General features: G+C 44.6%; 1 protein-coding gene across 1 annotated transcript in view; it reads left to right on the plus strand.

Annotated features, from left to right (window-relative positions):
• The window catches only part of ccser1 (coiled-coil serine-rich protein 1), a 217,557-nt gene that overhangs the window by 114,433 nt on the left and 77,843 nt on the right, over window positions 1-25,281 (plus strand). Inside the window, exon 11 of the mRNA XM_080739096.1 lies at window positions 8,622-8,702. Within this exon, the coding sequence (XP_080595222.1) occupies window positions 8,622-8,702 (81 nt within the window). The remainder of the gene's footprint in view (window positions 1-8,621; window positions 8,703-25,281) is intronic.

The following is a 25,281-nucleotide window of genomic DNA, read 5'->3' on the forward strand; positions in this document are numbered from 1 at the left end:
TGAGAGAGAGAAACCCCACCACTGTGCTTCCGTGACGGCGGAGCTTTTTGGCGGCCGGACCGGAAGCGGGAGACCTGCGTATCCGTATCCGGAACACCCGGAAGCGGAGCGCATGGGTTCAATAGGCCGCAAGGCAGAAACACCTTCTGGTTGTACCGCTTGACTAGCGGAGCTTTTTGGCGGCTGGACCGGAAGCGGGGAGCGAGCGAATCCGTATCCGGTGAAACCGGAAGCGTTCGGCTTTCGCTCGATAGAGAGACAGGAAGAGCAAAACGATTCGACTGATAAGCAGATTCGCCCACAACTAAAGCATTCTCCCCTGACAGGGGAGGAACTTTTACGTTTAATTCCTGCTCTAAAGCCTTTATGCTTGTCCCTTGACACGGGCTCATAGTAGGCCGACAGAATTTCTGACTCATTGTTGAATTCATAGCATCGCCCACGCGAGGGAAAGTCCACTCGCGCGCATGAGGAACCATATAATTGTTTGACATTAACATTACTGGTTGATGATAAAACCTGTGATTGATTAGATAGTCCTGACGGGACATCAACATTTCTACAGGAGACATGCATAATGGGGTCGTCTGTGCAAGTACGAGAGAGTTGGACAGAGGCAGACTTTGCTCTTTCAACATATTTATTCCCGATACAGGAGGCATAAACATAGGCATTTTCATTTCCCCGACGCGGGGTACAGAAAACAAACGCTCTCGCTTGGGGGGAAGGGGACCGAGAGACACCTCGGACCCCCGCCCCGACACAAACTCCCTCTTCAAAGTGTCATTTCCGCTGTCCCCTGCCGCGGCCCCCGCGGTAAGAAGACGGCTGCCTATTATCCCTGGACGTGCGGCGCTGCTGAGCACGTTCGGGAACTACAACCTTGCTGCGGGGCTTGTCAGGCGCCCTGGCTGCAGATGCTCCCCTGGAGGTAGAAGAGTGCTTTTTATAAGAAGCAGAGCGGCCCCTCTCTCTGGTGCGGGAGGAGCGGGACACCCTCCTAGCTTGCTGCGGTTCCTCCTGAGGCACTGTAGTGGACTCGACGATGTCCTTAGCCGCCTTGAAGAAGGTAACTCTACCCTGCAGCAGCTCCAAGCCCCCACCCATGAGGGTGGTGGGACTGTTCTCCATGTTAATGAGAGACTTGTACATCTCCCCGCGAGGACCCAGAGGCTTCTCGCCCACGTCCCTCTTAGGCTCGAGGTCGACATAGTCGAGCCAGCGGGCTCTCTCAGACTGGAGGTTGTAGTCCATGGACCTGCCCATCCACTTAACCGCATGCCAATTGACCTTCAGCATGATGTCAAATAAAGTGTTCAGTTCAGCTGTGTGCTCCCCCGTGGGCAGACCTTTGACCAGGTCCTTGGTGGAAGCGAGCAAGAGCTGGATTAGATTCAGGTCCTTAGCAGCCAGAGCAGCGGACCGGTAGGCGTTACGAGCCCTGTCCGACTGCATCTTGTCCTCCAGAACAGTGAACCCCGGCGGGTTGGTGCCGACGGGGCCGACAAACGGCCCGCACTTAGCCGTGCCCACATCCTTATACTGGGGTCTGACGGAGCCTAGAAAGGATTGCGCTAACAGGTGGTCCAGGTTGGGGCAGGTGGACATGCCTGCCTCCGCACCTCCGACCACATCCAAAACAGAAAAGGACAGCTTTCTGGGGTCTTTATGAGTCTTCCATGAGGAATGAAGAGCCTTGGTGAATCCCTTCACCAGCGGCAGCCTGGAGAGGACATACGGGGCGGGAACCGAAGGCTCCTGCCCGGGCATTTCGTCATCATCCTCGGCCTCATCAGAGGGGAGAGGAGGTGGCAACTCCTCTCCAACTCTGGCAAGAGCTCTCATGTAGACTGTCAGATGATCCAGCAAATCTATTGCAGAATCGGCGTCCTCAGCTCCCGCTTCATCCGCTTGACTGGCGGGTGGAGGGGCAGCGGCGCCAGAGGAGGACTGGGAGGACCCTGCGGCGTCCAGTTGACTTGCTGGAGCCGTAGGGTTTTTTACCGTGACTGTGAGTCGAGAACCATCGTCCTCGACTATATCCTCCTCCTCCTCGTCCGTGTACCCAGAGTATTCCGAGCACGAACCCTCGCTCTGACAAGAGCTCAGGTCCGACTCGCGCCTGAAGGTCTGGACTGTTTTGTTGATGCTCACGTTGAGGGGAACGTCCCCGACGGTCACATCCGATCGCTTCTTTTTGGGCACCGCGCCCGAAGGGGTAAAGGCTACTGGAGGGATGTTAGCCTTCTTGGTCGCCTTCTTAGCGGCGACTTCGCCAGACCCGCCAGCTCCAGTGACAGTGGAGCTAGCTGCGGTCGGCTGCGCGGCAGGCGGTGTTCCAAGTAGCATGGCGCCATCTTGACCTGGAGTGGCGCGCTGTTTGCCAACCGGAGCTCCGGAAGGCAGCGCCGCACCTTGACCAACGGTGCGGGCCGCCTGGGGAAGGAAAGACTGGGCTGTGGGGTTCAGAGCAGCAGACCCACCTGGTGGAGCACAGGCTCCGAGGCCTGCCCTAGCCAGGTAGAGGCGGTGTACCAGGACATCGTGGTCGAAGGCCGTGCAGATGTCGCAGAAGGGTCCTGCTCTCCCCTGAGGACATAGTGCAGAGAAGGCGTGTGCAACGCCCATGCAGCTAGCACAGAGAGGATGAAAATCCTGTCCGTCGATGAGTCCTGGACAGCCTGGGTAGTCACATTGCCTCGGCAGAAGGGCCAGAGGATCCATGGCGAAGCAGTGTAGCTAACGTTAACAGAGCTAACAAGCTAACAAGCTAACGGCTAAAGCTAGGCCACGCTTGATTCAGACAAAGGCCTGAACAAGCGGTAAGCAGTGTAGCTAACGTTAACACAAAGCTGACGAGCTAAAGAGCTAACGGCTAAAGCTAGTCCACGCTTGGTTCGGGCAGAGGCCAGAACAAGCGGTACACTACTTTGTTAATCAGTAGAAACCCGTCGGATTAAGACGGGAAAAGAATAAATATTCTTAGGTACGGGTTTAATTCTACACTCGCCGGTGGGCGACTTCCTATGCCACCGCTTTAGGCTAAAGAGCGAAGAAATAAAATATAAGGCTGAGTTTCAACTTATCTGAATGTGATATCGCAGAGAGTGAATCCGTGCACGATGGTGCACGGATCATGCATGATTTCTTCTTGGAATTAATGTAAAAAAAATCATTGAATTTAGTTTTTAATTCATGAAAGAAATTGCTTTTTTGGGAATGTTTTTTGAAAAAATATATGAATCAAAAGAATTAAGGGACCCACAAAAATGTGTCAGCGACCCACAAATGGGTCCCGTCCCAGTACTTGGGAGCCGGTGCATCACGTATCACAGAGCACAAAGTCATTTACTTTGTTGCTGAGAGAACACACTCATCTGATAGCTTAATCTGTACGATCACATCGTTACGCTCCCTCTCTGGAAAAAAATGAGAACGAGTTTTCAATTCAGGTGAGCGGGCATAGATTCAATGTGATACCATCTCTCATGTCATGCTTGTCTCTTTGACAATACTGTTGCTTGCTGTTGATGCAAACACTTGCCATACATTCTGTGTAGCTTTTATAGATTTTTTTTAATGCATACTGTCACAGGGGAATTTAATTAAACCAAGAAAGTTGAATGTTTTTCTAGAACGAATCCCTTAACAAGACTTAATCTCACACTGGATTACATTTATGTCTGTTTTATCTAATATCCCTTTCCTTCTTTAGCTCTGTCTCTCTCTAGTCTCCAAAGGTTTCAATGAATGCTTCATGATTTTTAAATTCAACTGTGAGAAGAAAACTTTGAATCCCTACGGAGACAAGAGCAGAAACTTTTATTATCACGCTAATTTGTTCTGACTTTAATATATAAAATAAAGTGAATGTAAAACACTATAACAATTTATTACAAAACAATTAAAGTTTATAGTGTTCAAAAATAACTATTCTATTCTTATGAAAACGTTTGCCATTGTTAGATAAGCGTAAGGACTCTGTTTTTCAGCTGAATTTGAAACCACTGCTTCAATATTACATAGAACTTGAAAAAAGCCCCCTTCGGGGGTTTGTGTCCATCCTATGCAGGGGTGAGGAAGTAAATTAGAAGTCATTATCATGCCATCCAGTAGAGATGCGTGGGTCAGGTTTTTTTTTCATAACCCGCAACGCCTGCAGCCCACACGGAACTTAACCTGCCCGCCCGCCCTGCAGAACAATACAAATCAACTAACCCGCCCGACCTTTGGCCCGCAGTTTAAAAAAAGATGATAATCATCTCCACAATAGCTCATCTTTATAGACGGGTTTCTGGTCCACGTTACACTGATAAAACTAGATGCGTGCGCAGGGTCCGTACCAAAATTAGCCAATGAAACCAGCGCTCCCCAAAACAACAGGTTTGGGGATTGGACGAATTGATTACATGATACAATCAGCTGTTCATTTAGTCTAAATTTTTGTAAACAAGAAACCCGTCTATACCGCTCTCCTAAGTACCCAAAGTTGCTTTACAGATAGTCTACAGTAGCACAATATTGCCATAGGCTAAATAAACAAACATGTTGTTCTTTACTATTATTTGACAGCAAAGACATGTTCATTCCCTCTAAATCGGGGGCATGAATGCCGTTTCAAGTTTTATGTCAGTCATATTTATACAGCGCCTCGCATTTCAAACAGACATCAAAAGACGGACAATATTAAATCCTGTTGGTTATTGGTTAATCACCAGATTTGTACGGGAGATGGAGGCGACTCGAGGTGAATGTGGTTCATTCAGTCAAAAATCCGTCTCACTTGCGAAAGTTGCGTTTCAAATGGTATCTGTTGACTGGCTGGTGATATAACTTACTTAACTGACACAAAGTATTTATAAACTTGTGTGGATGACAGAGACATGTGAAATCCTGATCAGCGACACGCGCTGAATTGTATGTGCATTCTGTTTTGCTCACGTTGTGTGTCTGTCTGACAGCGAGGGTTTGCGAGCAATAGCACACAGCAAATGTTGGCAAATGTGGTTCGCAGCCCCAACAGGAGCGGAATTGGTACGGTCCTTGCACCAAGGAGCGGAGGAGAAACCTCAAAGGCTCTCTGGCGCATTTTAAACTCGCTCGGCGACGCTCGCTCACGCACAATTTAAGTGCAATTCAAACCGTTGTATTCTTATTCTTATAGGCCTACTCTTATTAAGAATAAAAGGAAAATAAGAGCTGGTGATTATTCTTATTTATTTTTTGCACATGAAAGTGGCGATAACCCGCCCGCCCCGCCGCCCGCCAATTGAGCCTGAAAGCTTGACCGCCCGCCCGCACCGTGGGCGGGTCAGCGGGCCCCGCGGTCAACGGGTCGGCCGCGCATCTCTACCATCCAGCTACCTCTTTTGCATCAGTTTTGTTGTGCTGTATGTAAACCATAGCAAGACATTTCACTACAATATAGTTTGTTTATGTTTTGACGGGAGGGCACATGGTAAGCGGTTACACCACATTCATGACCCATCCGAATCTGTGACATTCTGCGAAAAGAGGTAACACCACAACACATGCAGTATATATTTCTGCGTAATGTGGAGGCTTTTGCATGGGTGGTATGATAGCTAGTAGGATAGACGGATAAACAAAGTGGCCTTCCTCCATTGCGGGTGGCTGGATGGCACCAGCAAACCCATCCTTGCTGTCTATGTTAATATGCTCTTTAATGCTCTTAGCCTCCTTGCTTAATGCAGCACAATACCTGAGTTATAGTGTCTTGTCTTCAGCCAAGAGAGAAGTATAAATTCAAGGAAATGGCTTCTTTCGTCAAGGATGGAAATCACTATTGATAATTGCCATGTTGAATATCTTGTATAGCCAAATCAGAATCATAAACTAACAAAGCATTGATGTATATATTGTGATAAAGGTGACATAACAATTTTATCTCGGATGGTGACGGATCATTTTCGTACGGTAGCGGGCTCCTTTCTCTCTTTACAGAGTCAGATTTCATCACCCTCTGCATCTGGGCAGGTAGTACCTGTTCTGTCAGAGCTATGTCATGCCAACGGCACCATGCCAGGCCTGAGCTGGGTAATGTGCCAGAGTTATGCCAGGGGTGTGAGCAATGCCAGTCTGACCCAATGACTTGAGTCTTATTTGGCTCATCAGTCTGGTTCTCACTGATTGTCGCTCTCTCTGTTTTGTCTCTGTCCCTTTGGCTGGCATCGGCCTTACTTACTGCACAGAGTGGTGAATGTCCACATTGAAAGAAGTGAAAAGATTTGTTTATTTGTTTCTTTAATTTCATCCACTCACCTTTGGAAAACTTATCGCTGTGTCATTGCCACTAACTGTGTATGTATATTTGCCCCACACAATTGGCCCACCAAATTAATTGTCTCTGTCTGTCTGTGTGTGTGCGTGCGTGCGTGTTTGTGTGCGTGCATATATTTGTGGGATTGTTTGTCCAAGTGTGTTAATATATACTGTATATCTGGGTGTACTTAAGGTGACATTTTGACCACCATTGCAAGTTAAAAGTGTGGCATTTTGAGGGAAAGGGCCTCTCGTGGCTGACACTCTCTTTTATTTTCCTCTCTGTGTAAATCTGCCAGTGGAAACCTATTAATTATCTCATAGAAGGACCTCCCAGCATCCCTTGCTTTTCACGGAGGGATGGCCATAAAATAAGGAAGACATTTAGCTAACCTTTGTGACACTTTTATGCTACTGATTGTTGACCTGGATATTTCTCATGGCTCATTATGCAAGTGTTTCTTTAAGTAGTATAAGAAGGGAATAAAAAGAGGACCTTTCTAGTTCTACTTACCCCCCAAACCCGTAGTCCCCGTCCTCCCGACCCCATCCTGTTCCAATTGGGTTCATCTATTTTAATCAAGGTTAATGAAATTCTCATACTTTACAATCACTCCAACGTTCCTTTTATGGTTTGTGTTGTTCATGAGCTAGTTAGCTTAGCACTCGTATTTCAGAATGATTAGTGAGCATTGTAATAAAATGCTTGAAACCTGTTTGAAACCTGCCTCTTAAAAAGGAATATAATCATCCTTAGGTGATGCAAATGCAGGTTAAAGGCCAAGTTAAAAGTGGCTGTATCTTGAAGGAACAGGCCAGCACTCTTCTCTCGCTGCCTCCGTGTGTAAATCTGCCAGTGGAAACCTATTAATTATCTGCTAGAAGGACCTCCTAGCTGGTTGGCCAGCACTCGCTGTCACTTTTTATGAGTTCCTGCCTCTTTGCCAGTGCACTTTGTGCAGGGAGGGACCATGCTTCACTGTTTAGCTGCTGAAAAAAACATCCCCTGCATCTCAGGACTATTTTATGACCTCTTGGAATTCCAGGACAGGTGCCGGTGGGGGGGTTAGTTAGTTTGTAAACTTGGGTACTTGCCATTTTCTAGGGATATAAGCAAGCAGAAACCAACAGGGCTAATCTTAGCTATACTGTAGCACTGCAGTGGCATTGGTGTCCTCTACGCGGTGGTACTGCAGGGGGTACTCAGAAAATGCCCCCAAAAAATAAAAATAGAAGTAGGCCTATACATTATGTTGTGTTTAATGATGACACTTGGAGAAACGTGTTGTGAGCCTGTTGCTAACCCAAATGACATGGTACCAGGCAACTGGGATTTTTGAATGTAAGTTACTAGAGGTTCGCGGCGCTATGCGCCGCTCACATCTACGCCCCCTCGCCTCGTTGTTAACGTGAAAAGCTCATAATGGCTAAAAAAAAAGTTTTTTGAAAAAAAAAAGTTTTTTGAAAAAAAAATTTTTTTTGAAAAAAAAAAAGTTTTAGAAAAAAGAAAAGTTAAAAAAAAATAAAAAAAAAATTTTTTGGGGGGGGGGAACTATTGTGGCGGAACTATTGTGCCGCAGCACGTTTACGGTCGGACATATTTGACGGCCGGACGCACTTCCGGTGAAGAACTCCGTGAATTAAAAAGAGTAACGTTACGTTGCTGTAATGGGATGTACATACATGAAGATTATGTTAATGTGATCGGGACTCGTGGCTAAGTGATGGAATGTACTGGAATGTGGACAGTAGTGCTATTGACTATGCAAACGTGAGTACATCATTTGTTTAGCTAACTGTTAGCCTGGTGTTGACTCTACGTCAGCACGTATGGCGCTGGTGTGACGTGAGGACGTCGGCACGTGTGCCACGTGATCAGTCCTAGCCAATTGGACTGCTTTGGGTCGTCTGTATGTCAAATGCACCGTTCTGTCGAATGCACCGTTCTGTCAGTTTCAAATTGTATATAGAGATTGACATGAAAACTGGACTGAAATGTTATGGCCACAGTGTTGAAAATAAATCTGTTCAGGAGGCACTGTTTGAAACTCTCACTTCCTTTCTTATTTGTGACGTTATATTCTTGAAAGGGGGGGTTATCATGGCATCAGATACCACTAGCTATGGTTTTAATTGCAGTTCTATGAGGAAAACGTTGTTGTCGGGTAAAGGGGGTACTTGGATTCAAAAATCTGGGCAGGGGGAACTCAAGCCAAAAAAGATTGAGAAACACTTAGACCATCACTAACTTCGAAAACCATTTTTTATGTTGCTAATTTTGCTGGTTTTGGGAGAGCTTTTGGCATAACTAATGATGTTTTTTTTGTGTGTGTGTGCAGGAAAGTGCCAAATTTGCTTTGAGGACTAAAGACTGCCAAATGACTGACCGCACAACACAGACTGAATACACTGGACCAGAGGTGAGACACACACATGCGAGGATACACGCACGCACACGCGCATGCACACAAAACATGAGCACAGTGCTAGCACTGTTGGCACACTCACCCTTCAGGCGCATTGAATATGTTCACCATACTGTACTTTAAATAGGACTACATTACAGCGTAATGTACAATGCCCCTCAAACCCCTTCCGTCTCATTTCACCCCCTGCATTGTACTCCTCTTCTTTAACAATACCTCTTCACTCTAGGCAAGATCAGCCATGCACACCTCACTGCTTTCCACCTCTATTCATCCTCCCCAACTCCCTTCCTCTCCTCCCCTCCCCTCCCATATCGTTGCATCGTCTTTAACCACAACTTTACACACGCAACATTAATCCATCTTGTTTCCCCTCTAAAGATGTTGTGAGTCGCCGTCGCCACCGCTGACATTCGCATTGTAGTCCACTCCCCGTGCCTCCCATTCTTCCTCCAATTCCCAGAGTGCTGAGAGTGAGTGCTGCTTCCTGCCTGGCCAGCACCCTCAGCTGACATGGCCTCTTTGGCTTTGCTAGGGGCTGACAGTTTGGGAACGCAGTGGGCATAATGGATGACTGTCTAAAAATGGCTGCCCGTGATAGAAACAGGAGCAAAGCTTTGGGTCTGTTTCTTTCCTTTTTTCTTCTCGAGTAATTATTCATTTTGTTCTTACCTGCTGCTACCGAAAAAGAAAAAAAAAAGGAAAAGAAAACTATTGACTCATTTCTTTTTTATAAAATGTTTATAAACATCTCTCTCTTGGTTTGGCTTTTTACTAATGCCAAATAAAAAATGTAAGCCCTATTTCATACTAAATAGCAGATCCACAGGGAGAACCAGTAGCCGAATAGGCTGCCTATGATCTCTAAAGCCTGGCTGCAAGTCACCAGTGGTTGCCAAATTTGATGCAAAGGTTCTCAAGCTCTTTTGGCTCAGGGCCCACTTGACCGGGATCGTGGTTAGACGGTCCGCTCTGAGATTGGGAGGTTGGGGTTCCATTCCCCGGCTGGGTCTTACCAAAAAATGGGACCCAATGCCTCCCTGCTTGGCATTAAAGGAGCGAGAAACCCTGTCCCTTTATTTGTTTTATCAGAATTCAGATTATGAAAAGAAATCTAAAATGTAGGCGTGGTTATCTGTTGTTGTGAGGCAAGGGGGCGGAGTAATGCGTGCATAATCTGCACAAGCTGCATATCATTATTTCCTGAAGGAGCCACAGAGTGACTGAGCTGTCCGCACTTGCTGTTAGCATTACGGAAACCATAATTAAAACTAGGCACTGCAGGTGGAAAAATTATAAAGATATTGCAACTCCAGGTATATTTTACCAGTAAAAATGTGCAAGTCTTTTACAAACAAGCTGTCTGAGCTTTTATCCATGCTTTTCTTCACCCTACGAGCTTTGTGGACTGCTTACCGCACGTCGAGCTCCGGAGGATGGACGCAGCACTGTCGGCTATTTTCTGACTGTGTGTGTGTGTGTGTGTGTGTGTGTGTGTGTGTGTGTGTGTGTGTGTGTGTGTGTGTGTGTGTGTGTGTGTGTGTGAGTGTGTGTGTGTGTGTGTGTGTGTGTGTGTGTGGTGACAGTTCACGCACACACACACAGTCACGGAACAGACAAAGTCAGATGTAGGAGCGGTTCGCACCGCTCCAAAAAATTAAGATGAAATAAATGACTAGACCTTCAAGGCCACAGTGTATAATGAAATGCCCAAAATGGGTCCACCAGGTTGAAAGTGGTTAAATTATTTCTTATTCCTTTTATCCTCTGCACAGCACAGGGGAGGCAAAGATGCCCAAGGGCTATTGCTGTTGAATTGTACAAGTGAGTGGGTGTACTATACGTAGATACATAATAGCACAAGAATAGCACAAGCATATGCATACTGTATGCACACAAGCCAACAATGCACACACACACACACGCGTGTGCGCGTACAATGCTAGTAGGCATGCTGGTAGAATATGTTTACATTTTCTGTTCGCATCAACTACTGTCTGTAAATAGAAGAGGTTTCAATCTTTGACTCCAAATGCAAGGACCATTTTGGGCGTACTTCCATTATGTCATTAATGCTATATGTGCAATTCTTTAACAATGCAAAGTCAGACTTTGATCATGAGCTAACCTTTTTTTAACTGCTGTGTCAAGCTTCATTCATCAGTTGATTGCGAGTGCTGATCCTATAGGATTCCTTAGAGTAGTTGGATCATTACTGTAATGGCACATACTTGATAGAGATTTCTATATCAACATCAATACCTTTGCTTGATCCTGGTTATGTCGTCTCTGCACCGGTTTGGTTCTGTAAAAAGTAGACAGATGTAGCACAAAATGTATTTGGCAGGCTTTTTAAGTGTGTATACAGGTTGTGTAGGTTGTTCTGCATACTATTTGTATTTACTTTCCCTTTTTCTGTCCAATGGGCAACAGTCTAGTAGATAATGGTGATGATGATAATGATGATAATGGGTTTGATGGTTGTTGTTAAAATATGCTTGCCATTTATATACTCTTCACATTCCATCTACCTGTAATGAGATAATTTGATAAATAGAATCTCTTGTTCATCATACTCTCTCTCTCTCTCTCTCTCTCTCTCTCTCTCTCTCTCTCTCTCTCTCTCTCTCACACACACACACACACACACACACACACACACACACACACACACACACACACACACACACACACACACACCGGTTAAGACATCTTTTGTTTGCCATCTCTAGCTAATGCATTTTCTCATGTAGCAGATTGAAATGGCATCCCATAATTGCGTATTTGTTGGTTCCAGGGCTAATGCAAGCAAAGTCGTGTTTGTTTGTACAAGCAGTGTGTGTTTGCGTGCGAGTGTGCGTGCAACCATGCGTGCATGCATGTGGGTGCGTGTGTGTGTGTGTGTGGGTGCGTGTGCGTGCGCGCAGGTGCATGCTCATGCGTGTCTGCGTGTGCGTTTGCGTGCGTGCGTGCGTGCGTGCGTGCGTGCGTGTGTGTGTGTGTGTGTGTGTGTCAGCCATTAATCCTGGCCCTGGGTAACGACATCAATAAAAGTGCTGTTGAAAGTGTCGGAGTTACTGCAGTCAAATAGGATGCATTTACAATGCAGACAGTATAATTCACCCATTATGGCCCTGTATGTGTGCATGTTGTCATGCTTCAGACCGCATAATTCACACATTAATAATGCCACTGCCATTAGCAGTGCATGCATTAAGCCCAGTATTACTATATTAGCCGAGTTAGTCAGCTGTCCTTTGTTCAGAGGTGTGTGAGTGCGTGTGTGCATGTGTGCGTGTGTCCGTCTCTGTCTGTTTCTGTTAGTGTGTGTGCGTGCGTGCATGTGTGTGTGTGTGTGTGTGTGTGTATATCGTCGTTGTCGGGTGAAAACCTTGTATGTCCAAAACCGTTCGGTTTGCATTTATAATTTAAAAAATGATTTAAACTAGTGAAAACAGCCGATCTACAAGCACACAACGCCTCGCACCGCGAGGCGTTGTGTGCTTGTAGATCTGCTGTTTTCACTACTTTTGTGCGACGGCCTTGTATGATGAAGCAGGGCTTTACTTTGCGAAAGAACGTACAAATTTGAAACTTGGAGATACGAGGTTTCTACCCGACAATGACGATATGTGTGTGCGTTTGGTGGGGACACACACAAAAATAAACTCTGTTTGATAAATGTAATGAGTCTGCTACTCCAAGAAAATCCCTCATTGTGTCCCAGCTCCCTCAGCGAGCCCTGATCACTTCATCCCGTCCTACTGGCTGTGTAAGCTGAGGCCGCATGACTAACCGTCTCCTAAATAATTTGGAATTCAAGCCATGGCATTGGTGTCCACCGTGCTTTACAGGATGAATGCCACAGACCAGTGATATATCAACAACCAGGAGCTGTGATTGCACACCTCAAAAAGTACAAATCCATTGGACCTACCCATTTCTCTGAGTTATGGGCTATATCAATATAGCCTTCCTCCCTTTCAGTTCAAAGAAAGGTCCGAGTTGACCTTGTTCTCCCTACCCATGCAACGCTAGAAAGTCTGCCTGCTTTTGTTTTTTTCCCCCCCAGTATACAGTAAAAAATCACACCCGTGTGAAGTGGAGCTGTGTGTGTGTGTGTGTGTGTGTGTGTGTGTGTGTGTGTGTGTGTGTGTGTGTGTGTGTGTGTGTGTGTGTGTGTGTGTGTGTGTATTGCAGTTGATGCTCAGGGCAGGCTAGACTCAACGGCACCTCTCTGGTCACCCAGGATCATGTGTACCGATTTTTGTGACATTTGACGAAAATATGTAGGAAAAGGAGCAAAAAGTGTGTTTTGGAGAAAATTCAAGATGGCGGAAAATCTATCCTGACGCAAATGGGCGTGGCCTATATGGGGAGATGCGTCTTGACCCAAGGAATCCAGGGAAAAAATAATTTTAATTTTTCGACCTACGGTTCAAGAGTTACGAGACAAGTAGGCCGTTATAGCGCCACCATGAGGCAGAGTGGAAATGCTTTTGGGGATTCGTTGAGTATGCCACCCCCGACCTGTGGTTGAAATTCAGTGTTGACTGGACCTTTTGTTTGTGATTTATGGCTATTGTTTGCAAAACGGGCCCCTCCCGCTAACTTTGGAAGCCCGTTACGAACGAACGGAATGGACTATCGCAATATCCGTTGAGTATGTTCATTGCATAGGTTCATAGATCATGTGTACCGGTTTTTAAGACATTTGAAGAAAATATGTAGGAAAAGGAACAAAAAGTGTGTTTTGGAGAAAATTCAAAATGGCGGAAAATCTATCCTGGCGCAAATGGGCGTGGCCTATATCGGGAGATGCGTCTTGACCCAGGGAATCCAGGGTAAAAATAATTTTAATTTTCCGACCTACGGTTCAACAGTTATAGGCCAAAACGTAAACTGGGCTGTTATAGCGCCACCATGAGGCCAAATGACACAATTATTTTTTATTTAATCCTTGAAATCATTATGAACCTCCTCTCCAAGTCTTGAAACTGTAGCCCCTATGGTTTGCGAGAGACAAATAATTGAATGTGAGTTTTTGCGATTCCCATTATAAGTCAATGGGAAAAATTAATTCACTAATAAATTAATATCAATTAAACTATTGAACCTTTCTCTTAGCAAGTTACTAGCCCACCATTCCCGAGTAAGCCGGTCGATTTGACATATGGCGCGAGTGTGTGGTGGCAAAACTGTGGGACTAGTAGCGTGCCGAAGTTTAGGAAGTTCAGGCTACATACACACAGACACACAGACAGACAGACAGACAGACCCACACAGCCACGTATAGGGAGCCTGTGTTTCACACAGCTCCAAAAATTAAATGTGTTAATTTAACTCCGTGAGTTGCATATGGATAAATTAGCAGTGAGGATTTTACTGTGTACGGCACCGTCGTCTATTAAAGATCGGTACTTAGCTATCTCATCCTCCATATGCTCAGGTCCCTAGACTGGATCTGCTGTTAATTAGAAGAGCAGCTGGCTACACGCTAGGTAGCTAGGCTAACTGCACAGGTGATTTACTCAGCAGTAGCCTACAGCATGAGCGGCCTGATTTTAGCACTGCTCCCTTTCCCACCATCCCCCAGACCCTCTGTCTTTCTGACTCTCTCTCTCCCTCTCTCCCTGCATGTGTGAGGTTCTGTAGAGCGGCACAGGCTTATATAGGTTAGCTACCCCATCGCATTGAGGACAGTCAGCTAGCAACAGAAAGTGTGTCTACAAGTGGGGCAGCTATTTCTACTGCATCTACCAGGAGGTCGTATCTCTCTCTCTCTCTCTCTCTCTCTCTCTCTCTCTCTCTCTCTCTCTCTCTCACTTTCTAGAACATCATCCTCCTCCTTCCTCATTCTTTTCCGTGTTTCTCCTGTTTAACTTCTGTTGCTCCTTCAAGTGTACTATTTAGCATTGAGCAAGCATAGATCTCTCCTCTCCTCTCCTCTCCTCTCTCACCCATGTTCCCAGGAACACACCAGGGACTCTCTTGCCCTGGTTTCCCACCATCGGACATTCTGTTCTGGGCTCAGTTCCTGTCAGCCTGCCCCCTCCTTGGATCCAGGAGGACTTTGCAGGAAACTCTCATCAAAGTCCCTGGAAGTTTCTCCCTATGGGGAGGGGAGATTATTTGGCTTTGCATTGCCAAAAGAAAGTGTCACCTAGGGATGGGAAAATTCACATCATGATTATTGTGACAAAATAAATCGCTAATCGAAATCGCTAATCAATAATCAAAAAAATCCATTATCCTGCGGCCAAAGATTTGCCAAAAATTAGCAGATATACAAGCTCCCAATGCGTTGTGACGCGTTGTGAGCTTGTAGATCGGCTATTTTTTGGCAAAGACATTTGATAGAGAGTGAAAAAAAGACTATTTCAAGTAGGCCTACGTATAGTATAAGTACCTTTTTACCATTTATAGAGGGTTTAAGTGGTACTAGATATGCAGCTCAGCAAATAAAAGGTGACTTGATCCCAGTGCATGACGGAGGATGATTTCACGATAAATTAAATCTCCACGATACGATTATCGTGTGTGTTTTTTAATCACGATAAATTATAATAGCACGTGTGTACGGCTCAGAGGAAGTGTGACTTTTATAAGTTTCACTTGCGGCCAGCAGGAAAGGAAAGTGACAGTTAACTCTTTGAGTGCCTATCCCGAATTAGTTCGGGATATATTATCGCATCCCAGAGTGCCTATCCCGAACTAGTTCGGGATATTAAAAAAAAAAAAAAAAAAAAATTGAAGAAATTTTGTTTGAATTTTTTTTTTTGGACCCCATCAAATCTAGTGAACATGATTTCAATCGCGATTTTGCATGTTCCACCCCCATACAACCCCATCTAACATACAGGGCAGCCATGTTTGTTTACATAACATGTAAAACATAATGGCTATTATCTCAAGAATGCCTGAAAGGATTTCCAATCGGATTTTTTTGTTTGAAAGCTGTGAACAAACTGCACAAATCCACTCCAATGCAATCCAGGATTGCATTGGATTTTTTAGAGCTCATTCTTCTCTGTTTTTTTCCCATGCATGAGGTGTGCAAGGTTTAATCGTGGCTAAATTGCCGAAAATAGATCTTCTAAAATGCTTGGTAGCCAATAGCTAACTTCAAGCTAACTTCATCCTCTTCCTGTACATGCACAAAGGAAAGTGTTCAGGCATGTCATGGCTGCAGGGCTTCAGCATATACCAGCATGGGAAATGGGATTTTCTTTGGCCACTGGGCACCCTCTAGTGGTGAAAGGGTGGCACTAGATGAGTTAACAACTATCATTAAAATGTCAGTTTGAAAGATTTTGGACAGAATTTAGTTTAGTCTTGCTCTAACGCAGTACACAACAAAACCTGCCATCTGGTTTCTAGGCAGTGAATGACATGGATACGTTTCTCTCACAAAGTGAGAGAAAGATTGATGTTGACATAATAACGCAATCTGCCTTTGTGAATTGCATGCACGCACACACACTAACACACAGAGACACAATTATGCATGTACACGTGCACAGGGAAGAGACGCTGTGCTGTTAAAGCCCACATACCTACCCTGACACCTATGACACGTGCGCATATACATGCACTCACACCGGAGGAGGACACAGAGAGAGACAGAGAGACACATTGAGGTTATTGCCTCAGCCAGTATTATTGATTCATTTCAAATGTACAATGGCTAGTTTAAAAGTGTGTTAAGTATTTGGGAGCTTCCATGCGGTATAGGGGAGTACGTTGTGACGCGACTACGCGTGACTATCGTCTCTGACTAGTCAACAGCATTGTTTTCACTGCTTGCTTGGAACATTGAAAGAGGCTTATACCAAAAAAAGAGTTAAGACGAGTTGAGCTGGTCCCATACAGTTGGAAATTGCCATATTAATAATACTTGTAAAAGTAGTTTTTTTACTTTGCCAGTTGCTAGCATTCAGTCTGTTAGGACAGAATAACTGAAATAGCAAATACAGACTATTTTTATAATCAGTACTGTGCCTTCGGCAATAAGTTGTCTGAATTTCCACCAGTTAATTTTGTAGATTTAGCCACATGAACCATAGCAAACTGTTTCTGGGGAAAATAGATCTACGATCTCACAACACGTCATAATGCAACACGCTGTGAGCTTGCAGAGCTTTGGTATATTCTGCAAAGAGATTTGGTGTTGAGCAAAAAAAGGATATACCGGTACATAGAGTTTTGTGTAAATGTAGGTATATGCATGTAGTAGTGCATGCATGCAAGTGTGTGAATAAGAATGAGATGCATTTTGCATTGGCAACAAAACATGTTGAAATGCTAAAAAATGTCAAACATAATTTCAGTGATCACCTAAAGTAGTAGGCGATCACAATTCATAAATGAAATACCACAAGAGTGGAGTCCCTGCAATATAATGGCACAGTACTACAACAATATCATCATCATCAATTTAGTAATTTGTACACAGTGATATCCTGAGTGTTTTCTTAACTGCAAGGTTGCAAAGTTGGACCTGTATGTATTTCCTTTACTCCGAGTTAAAGGAACTTAAATTAAAACGTTGAGTTCTGTGTGTAGTTAGTTGATGCTACACATCAGCTATTCTTGGCGTAGGACACCGTCATACAATAAATCATATCCATATCTATGGTCTCCCAGGGTCTATGATCCTGAGCATCCAGTTGACTGATCGGGAGGTACAGTAGTGTGTGCTGCAGGGCAAGGCACAAAGTGAAAGCTCACTAAATTATCTTAACATAACGCTTTATTCTGTCTTCTTCAGCGCAAAAAAAAAAGAAAAAGAAACTGTTCGGAGAGGGTGAAAGAAAGGGGGAGAGAGAGAGAGAGAGAGAGAGAAAGAAAGAACCTATTTCATGTCTCATAGAGACTCTTAGGAGTTGGACGTATGGCAGCCGTTTGAAAGTTGTTGGGTTTCTTTTTAGGTAGGATTGAATCAACTGAGATGGCTCTCTTTCATCAAGCCAATTTCATAGGGATTCCAAAGACGAACGTTTTATTGCGGCAGCGGTTTCAAAAGCTCTCGCTGTGTTAGCTTACACCCCGGCTTTCCCTTTCTCTCTTCATTTCTGCCCGCTTTCCTCCTCTCATTTCTATTATCACTTGATTTGTGTGCGAGTTCTCCCTTTCTCCCGCCCCATCCCATCATCATCCCTGTACCTCTCTCTCTCCTCTTCCCCCCGCTCCACTAGCTTCTTAAAAGGATGATGGGAGCATATGAATAGCACTGGAATTTATAGTCTGTTTGTGCGCTATTACATTTGAATGGGAAAACGCTTAAGTAGATCATACAGTTTCCTCCCTCCTTCCTCCTTCTCTTTTGTCTGTCTTCTTTCCCTTCTTTTCTTCTGTGATGCTCTGTCTATGATGTTGAATATTATGTCATTTGTCTTTCTTTTTACAGTTGTCTCGTCAGCTCTCATTCTCTCTCTCTCTCTCTCTCTCTCTCTCTCTCTCTCTCTCTCTCTCTCTCTCTCTAATGCTTTCTTTTCAAAAGTTTCTTTCTCTCTTTTTGGGCTGAGTAGGTTATTATGTTTGAATAATGATATTTATACACAAAGGCTGAGTGTGAATACATCAGAATTGTGTGTGTGTGTGTGTGTGTGTGTGTGTGTGTGTGTGTGTGTGTGTGTGTGTGTGTGTGTGTGTGTGTGTGTGTGTGTGTGTGTGTGTGTGTGTGTGTGTGTGTGTGTGTGTGTGTGTGTGTGTGCGTGCGTGCGTGCGTGCGTGCGTGCGTGCGTGCGTGCGTGAGAGAGAGATTGTGTTTATGTGTGCGACAGTGCGAGTGACCAAGTGTTGTACGAGTGTGTTTCTCTGTGTGTGCCAATGCCAGTGGGGAGCAGTGCTCACCAGTTGTCCCAATTGCGCGCGTGCACACACACACACACACGCACACACACACACACGCACACACACGCCTACACGGCTATGTTCGTCCAGCTCCCTGAATCTGTTGTCATCCAAATAATACCCAACTGCTCTCTTGTTTGTGTGTGTGTGTGTGTGTGTGTGTTTGCACAAGCGCGCACGTCCCTACGTGTTGACAGGACAACTGATGTCACTGATGAGCGCTGACTATGCCTATAGGTCCCCAACTGGCATTGGCAATGGCACCCTCCTTCACACAGTGTGTGTTTGTTTGCACGCCAGAAACACAATGAGCCGCCTTGCAACCAAGTTCTGATGGAAGTAGTTGGGAGTGTGAGTCACTTCCATGTAGATGGTGGAAGTTGGACAGTGTTCTTTTTGACAGCAAATTTTGATTTAGTTTTAGTCATAGTCTTTTGAATAAAATGTAAAAAGTTTTAGTTTTAGTCTAGTTTTGTTGACTGAATATCATAAGATTTTAGGAGTCTAAATCTGCAGTTGATTTAGTCGACTAAAATGAATTTTGGCGGTGCCTTGATGGCATCGTAATGACTGATTTTACACTTGGTTGCGTGCTGAAAATAGCTGATCTACAAGCTCACAACGCGTCGCAACCAACACTGGATAGCAACCAAACATAAAATGACTCTTCTCCACTATAGTCCCTCCCCAATATTTTAGTCTAGTTTTTATTGTGTTGATGAAATTGTCAATATATTTAGTCTTAGTTATTGTCATCACAGCTTAGTTTTTACTTAGTTTTTGTTTAGTTTTCGTCAGTGAAAAAAAAACGCAGTCGACAAACATTTTTTGTCATAGTTTTAGTCGACGAAATCAACACTGAAGTTGGACCATCTAATTGCTCTTGGTTGAAAGCATGCGTAGATTCTTCCTGCGCGACTAAGACAATGACCCAGGATGGAGTTGTCTGCGGTCATATTTCTCCACCTTCTTTAGCTCAGTCCCTCTGCCTATCATATTCAGGTGGGAACTTGGAATGAAAACGGGCAAAGGTAAAAAAAAAAAATTAAAACTACAATATACAGTAGCTATCAAAAGAGAAAACCCCATTTTACAATGTGCTGGGTTTATAAAGATGACATGCACCTATAGAGTGACCTCTTGCCTCTGCCACTGCCAATTTTGGACTGGACTGCAATAGTGGGGCCAGCCTTATAAACACAAATGTCTGTGACTGAGAGATGAAGTCACAAGTGTTCGGTCTGTTGGCCTAAGAGTGTACTGACTTGGCAATCGCAGAGCAAATGTCTGTCCAGGATAAGGGATTTTTACTAACAACTAACAACAAACTAGCCAATCACCGAGCAGTCACCCCCCCCCCCCCCCCCCCCCCCCCCCCTCCTAGATGTGGCGGGGAGAGTCGCAGCCCCAGCCTGAAGCCTCAAAAAAAGTCTAGTATCTCCCTCGTTCCATAGGGATATGGAGTAATGGTTAAGATTGGTTAAGATATTGGACTTTCACTCGGGAGGCCCGGGTTCAAAGCCCGGGTGAGGAGGTTTGCAATCGCATCACCTCCGTTACAATGGTGTCATGACCCCGTGAGAGGAGGTCTAAAGAGTGGTTAGTGTGGTGGAGAGAGTCGCAGCCCCAGCCTGAAGCCTCAAAAAAAGTCTAGTATCTCCCTCATTCCATAGGGATATCTCTTTGGAGTAATGGTTAAGGTCACGCGGGAGGCCCGGGTTCAAAGCCCGGGTGGGGAGGTTCGCATCACCTCCGTTACATAGGGATGTAGTCACAGTAATCATAGTGGTTTTTAACAGTGTATACTAGACTTTGCCCTGGTCTCAATTTAACAATTGTCCAGAGATAGTTTCACTGTCTTGTCTTAGTGGAAGAGGATTCAAGGTAGTCCTACAATTCTGTCTAGTAGTCTGACCGTTTGTCTGTCAAGTTATTACATTTTGGGCAAAACTTTAAAAAACGGTTGAGAATTTATTTCATTTTTGTCGAATTATTCCGTCTCGGACTTTATTACATTCTTTTTTTATTACATTTTCGGACATTATTACATTTGGTATTATTACCGTTGGTGCTTCCACAGGGTCTGTGGAACCCCAAGGGGTCTTTGCGGAGTTCCCAGGGGATTCTCAGCAGCACAAAGAATATAAAAGTTTCACTCTTCTTTTCCTTGGGAACACTGACAAATCTAACAATCCCATCTGTCTATCTCGCTGTCAGTAACACTTGAAACAATATTTCCCGTTGGTGTGGCACTGCGTACTGTGCTATCACTGTTCAAAGCAGTTCTTTTGTTGCTGAAAAGCAAGACCCATAGAATGAAGCTAAAAGCATATACATATTACACATCCCATTATCTTTGAAAATCAGTCACTTTTTGGTGCGCGACACAGTCATGTAATGATGACTGTAATGTAAATATATAACTGGGGTCTTCAACAGGGGGTCCGGGACCCCTAGGAGGTCCTCAAAGTTACTACAGGGGGTCCACCAAATCTTCCAAATCCTTTTTATATTAACAACTTGAACCCTAGTGTCCATATTCCATATCTGCTATTCGAAAATAGATCTACAAGCTCACAACGCCTTGCAGCTTTGGTGTAGAGGGTAAAAATAGCAGACTAAGTACAGAGTAACAGGTCAATTTTATTAAGTAATGCTGGTTCAAGTGGTTAATTAAATATCTGAAAACATGAAGACATGAATCCAAAATACACTGACGATTGTGCTGTCAAACAATGAAACTATATGGATTATATGGATTATGATTACATGCCTCTTCAGGATATATAGGGACAAACTACATTTGTACGTATATTTGGCCTTTCTGATCAAAAACAGCATGGATTAGCAGATCAGAGCCTGTATCCTGACTTGCATCACTATGTCATAGATCAGGGGTCTTCAACAGGGGGTCCGGGACCCCTAGGGGGTCCTCAGAGTTACTACAGAGAGTCCTCCAAATCTTTGTGTGATAGAAACCTTTTTCTCTTTTTTATATCAAACACTTGAACCCTAGCGTCCATATTCCAAGAACTTTAGCGCGAGGTGAGTTGTGAGCTTGTAGATCGGCTATTTTCGGCAAAGAGGTATGGTGTAGAGGGGAAAAAGAGCAGACTAAGTACAGAGTGAAAGGTCAAGTTGTACAGTAAGTATTGACGGTTCAAGTGGTTAAATATCTGAAATTGACATGAATCCAAAATATACTGATGATAGTGCTGTCAAACAATGAAACTATGGAATCTCTGAAAAGGTTGTGGGGGTCCCTGCTTCATCTCTCTCTCAGCTAAGGTGTCCTTAGCCTTAAAAGGTTGAAGACCCCTGTCATAGATCATGTGGTCACAGGGAGAGCGGGTTTTAATGAATGCTTTGTGTTGGGGTCTTTATATAGCTGGCTGGGGCCGGGGAAAGCCTGCATCAATATGTATGATGACATAGATCATATGAACCACCGTCATCAGTGCTTCCCATGTCCTTGCTAATTTAATCGCGGAAAGTGTGTGTGTGTGTGTGTGTGTGTGTGTGTGTGTGTGTGTGTGTGTGTGTGTGTGTGTGTGTGTGTGTGTGTGTGTGTGTGTGTTTGTGCACGCGTGCGGGCGCACGTGTGCGCATGTGTGAAACCAAATGAGAGAGAGAGAGAGAGAGAGAGAGAGAGAGAGAGAGAGTTTGCCTATTGCAAAATAGTGACTATGTAGGTCTCCGGTTCCTTTTCCTGTAAATTGGATCATTTCATACAGCCTTAGTCCTTACTGAGTAAGAGTGCAGCTAGAGAGAGAAAGGCAGTTTTCTGCCCTACTTAAAGTCTCTAACTCTTTTTTTTTTTACACATTCCTCCTCTTCACCTCTTTATGTCCGTCCTTCCTTCCTTCCTTCCTTCCTTCCTTCCTTCCTTCCTTCCTTCCTTCCTTCTCCCTCTCTCTCTATCTCTCTCTCTCTCTCTCTCTCTCTCTCTCTCTCTCTCTCTCTCTCTCTCTACCTTTTCGGCCTCTGTTCTCCCTCCCTGCTCTCCATCTTTATATTGTCGTTGTCGGGTGGAACCCTTGTATGTCCAAAACCGGCTTGTTTTGTATTTATCATTTTAAAAATGATTTAAACTAGTGAAAACAGCGGATCTACAAGCACACAACGCCTCGCGGACGAAAGCAGGGCTTTGCTTTGCGAAAGAATGTACACATTTGAAACTCGGCGATAGGAGGTTTCTGCCCGACAGTGACGATATGCCTCTGTGTGCCATCATCATCATCTCTCCTACCTGTCCCGTCCTTTCCGTTGTTACCTTCCGTTTCCCCATCCCTACTCCCTGTTATTTTACCCTCTATCGCACGCATTCTTTCACTCTCGTTTGTCATCCATCATTTCTTTCTCTCCCTTCTTCTCTTTCCTTCCACTTGCCTTGGCAAACTACTCAACGTCGATGTTCCCTCTCCCTCTCTCTCTCTCTCTCTCTCTCTCTCTCTCTCTCTCTCTTTATCTCTTTCTCTCGCTCTGAGGAACCAGGAATTTTATTATAGGTTATCTAAAGCATGTTTTTTGGTCAAATCCTCTTGAATGGGTAGGAATGTCCTGATGTTTGAGTGTAAACAGAATGTTAATAAAGGCTTGGTTTGAAGGTCTCTCTCTCACTCTCTCTCTTCTTATACTTCTTATTTTGTCATCAGTCTTTCACCGCTCCCTCACCTCCCTCTGCAGCTCTCCCTCACCCCCCACTTCTTTATTGTTTTAACCACTTTCAACCTGGCATTCTGCTAAAGGTTTGATATGTAAACAAGTGAAAATAGCAATTCTTCACACCTGGTTGTGACCTTGTAGATTTGCTATTTTTGAAATGGGATTTGTCCTCCTCTCCTCTCCTCTCCTCTCCTCTCCTCTCCTCTCCTCTCCTCTCCTCTCCTCTCCTCTCCTCTCCTCTCCTCTGTATGTTCTAGGAGGTCATGGGCTGGTGGTGAGTGAGTGAGTTCATACGTGTGTACAGGAGGGCACGGCTCTTAAACATAACTTTCACTTAGTGTGTGTGTGTATGTGTGTGTGTTGGCGCGTGTGCAAGATGACCGCCATTTCCCCCCAATTTACACCTTGCACTAAGAACTGTTCATGTACTGTATTTTGCGCACACATGTGCACATGCATTTGCGTCACAGACACAAATCTCATTGCTGTCAAGACATGGAATTGCAGCAGGGAGATGAAGTGAATTGTCCTGCTATTAACCCTGCATGTAAGATCTGTGCGTGCGTGCGCGGGTGTGCGTGTTGGAATCACTGTGGACATTAATATTTCTATATGACAATATAAGTGTGTATGTGTGACAGAGACAGAATTGGGTTCTATTAGAAACCTGATCATCTGTCCAGGGGAATTGGGTATTTTATTGTTAGCATCAACTTTTACTGTCAGAGGCCCTGTTCCATCTGCCTGCTAGGAGCTGTTTGTACGTGTGTGTGTGTGTGTGTGTGTGTGTGTGTGTGTGTGTGTGTGTGTGTGTGTGTGTGTGTGTGTGTGTGTGTGTGTGTGTGTGTGTGTGTGTGTGTGTGTGTGTGTGTGTGTGTGTGCGCACGCACAAAGGAGAGAGAGTTGTTAAAGACCCCAGAAGACGGGGACAAAGGTGAAATGGTTTTTGGAATGGCTTTGCGATGTGACACATAATCAATTCACTGTACCTACTGTTTGTTATGTAATATTATCTTGTGTAATAAAAGGGGAAGTGAAGATTAATGAAAAAATATTTTCATTGTTAACCGTTCTGATACGGTTCATTGGATAGCTTGGTAGAGATTTGAAATATGAAAGATTAAATTGTGTTTTTTGGGGGTGCTGGGGTAGATAAGCTTATCATGCCCTTGTCGAAGGAAATGTTTCTGTTACTACAGTGACAAGGCTTTGTTCAGACAAATCCAATTTGCTTCTCAAATATGATCTGTAGAACTGACTGTCCGGACTGTAATCAGATCGTCTTTGTATATCACAGACATCATCAACCTATCATTGGTTGCTGTGATAGCGACGTAATGACATAGGTGTGAGAATGCTTTTATATTGTGTGATGTGTTGTTCGCAAATGAATAGCTGATTTAGAAGCTCACATATGCGTGGCGTGTGTTGCGGTGTGACATATTGTGAGATTTGCTGAAATCTATCTCATTCCTATCTAGATATATGTACTGTAGGCGTAAATATCTGAACTGGGCCGCCAGGCCGAACATAACCAAAGTGTCTCAAAGGGCTTGGAAGGACACTGAGGGACATAATCAGTGGTCAGCTCTGTCTGACTCTGTAATGGAAACTAGGTTATACTGCACTTGTTGTCTCTGCCAGGCCGGACGTCCCAAGGCCAGTCTCAATGCCCAAATGGTTGTGTGCATAATATGGGACCGACATACTGTAGCTCAGCACATCAGCAATCTGATTGGAGGTCGGCTATTTTCGTGCTTGATACCACACTGAACTAAGCATAATCAAGTCAATACAATGTGGCGTTACGGCATGGATTTCTACACAGAGAGGACAATTCTTTCAACATAAGATGCTGCATTCAAGTTCAGGAGAGTTGCCTTCAGGTGTGGCATGGAAAGAGGGGCATTTGCATTCATTTCAGCATAGTAAAAACTGCATTCATGGTCTGGAGAGGGCCCTTTATACAGACAGATAAAAGGGCAGGGGCTCAAGCCCCCTTTGATGGTATTGGTGGGATCGGCGGTGCGACGTATTGTAGGTGTGAGGGCTA

This window comes from Nannobrachium achirus (genome assembly GCF_963921795.1).
Source record: "Nannobrachium achirus genome assembly, chromosome: 12".
NCBI classification, from domain to species: domain Eukaryota; kingdom Metazoa; phylum Chordata; class Actinopteri; order Myctophiformes; family Myctophidae; genus Nannobrachium; species Nannobrachium achirus.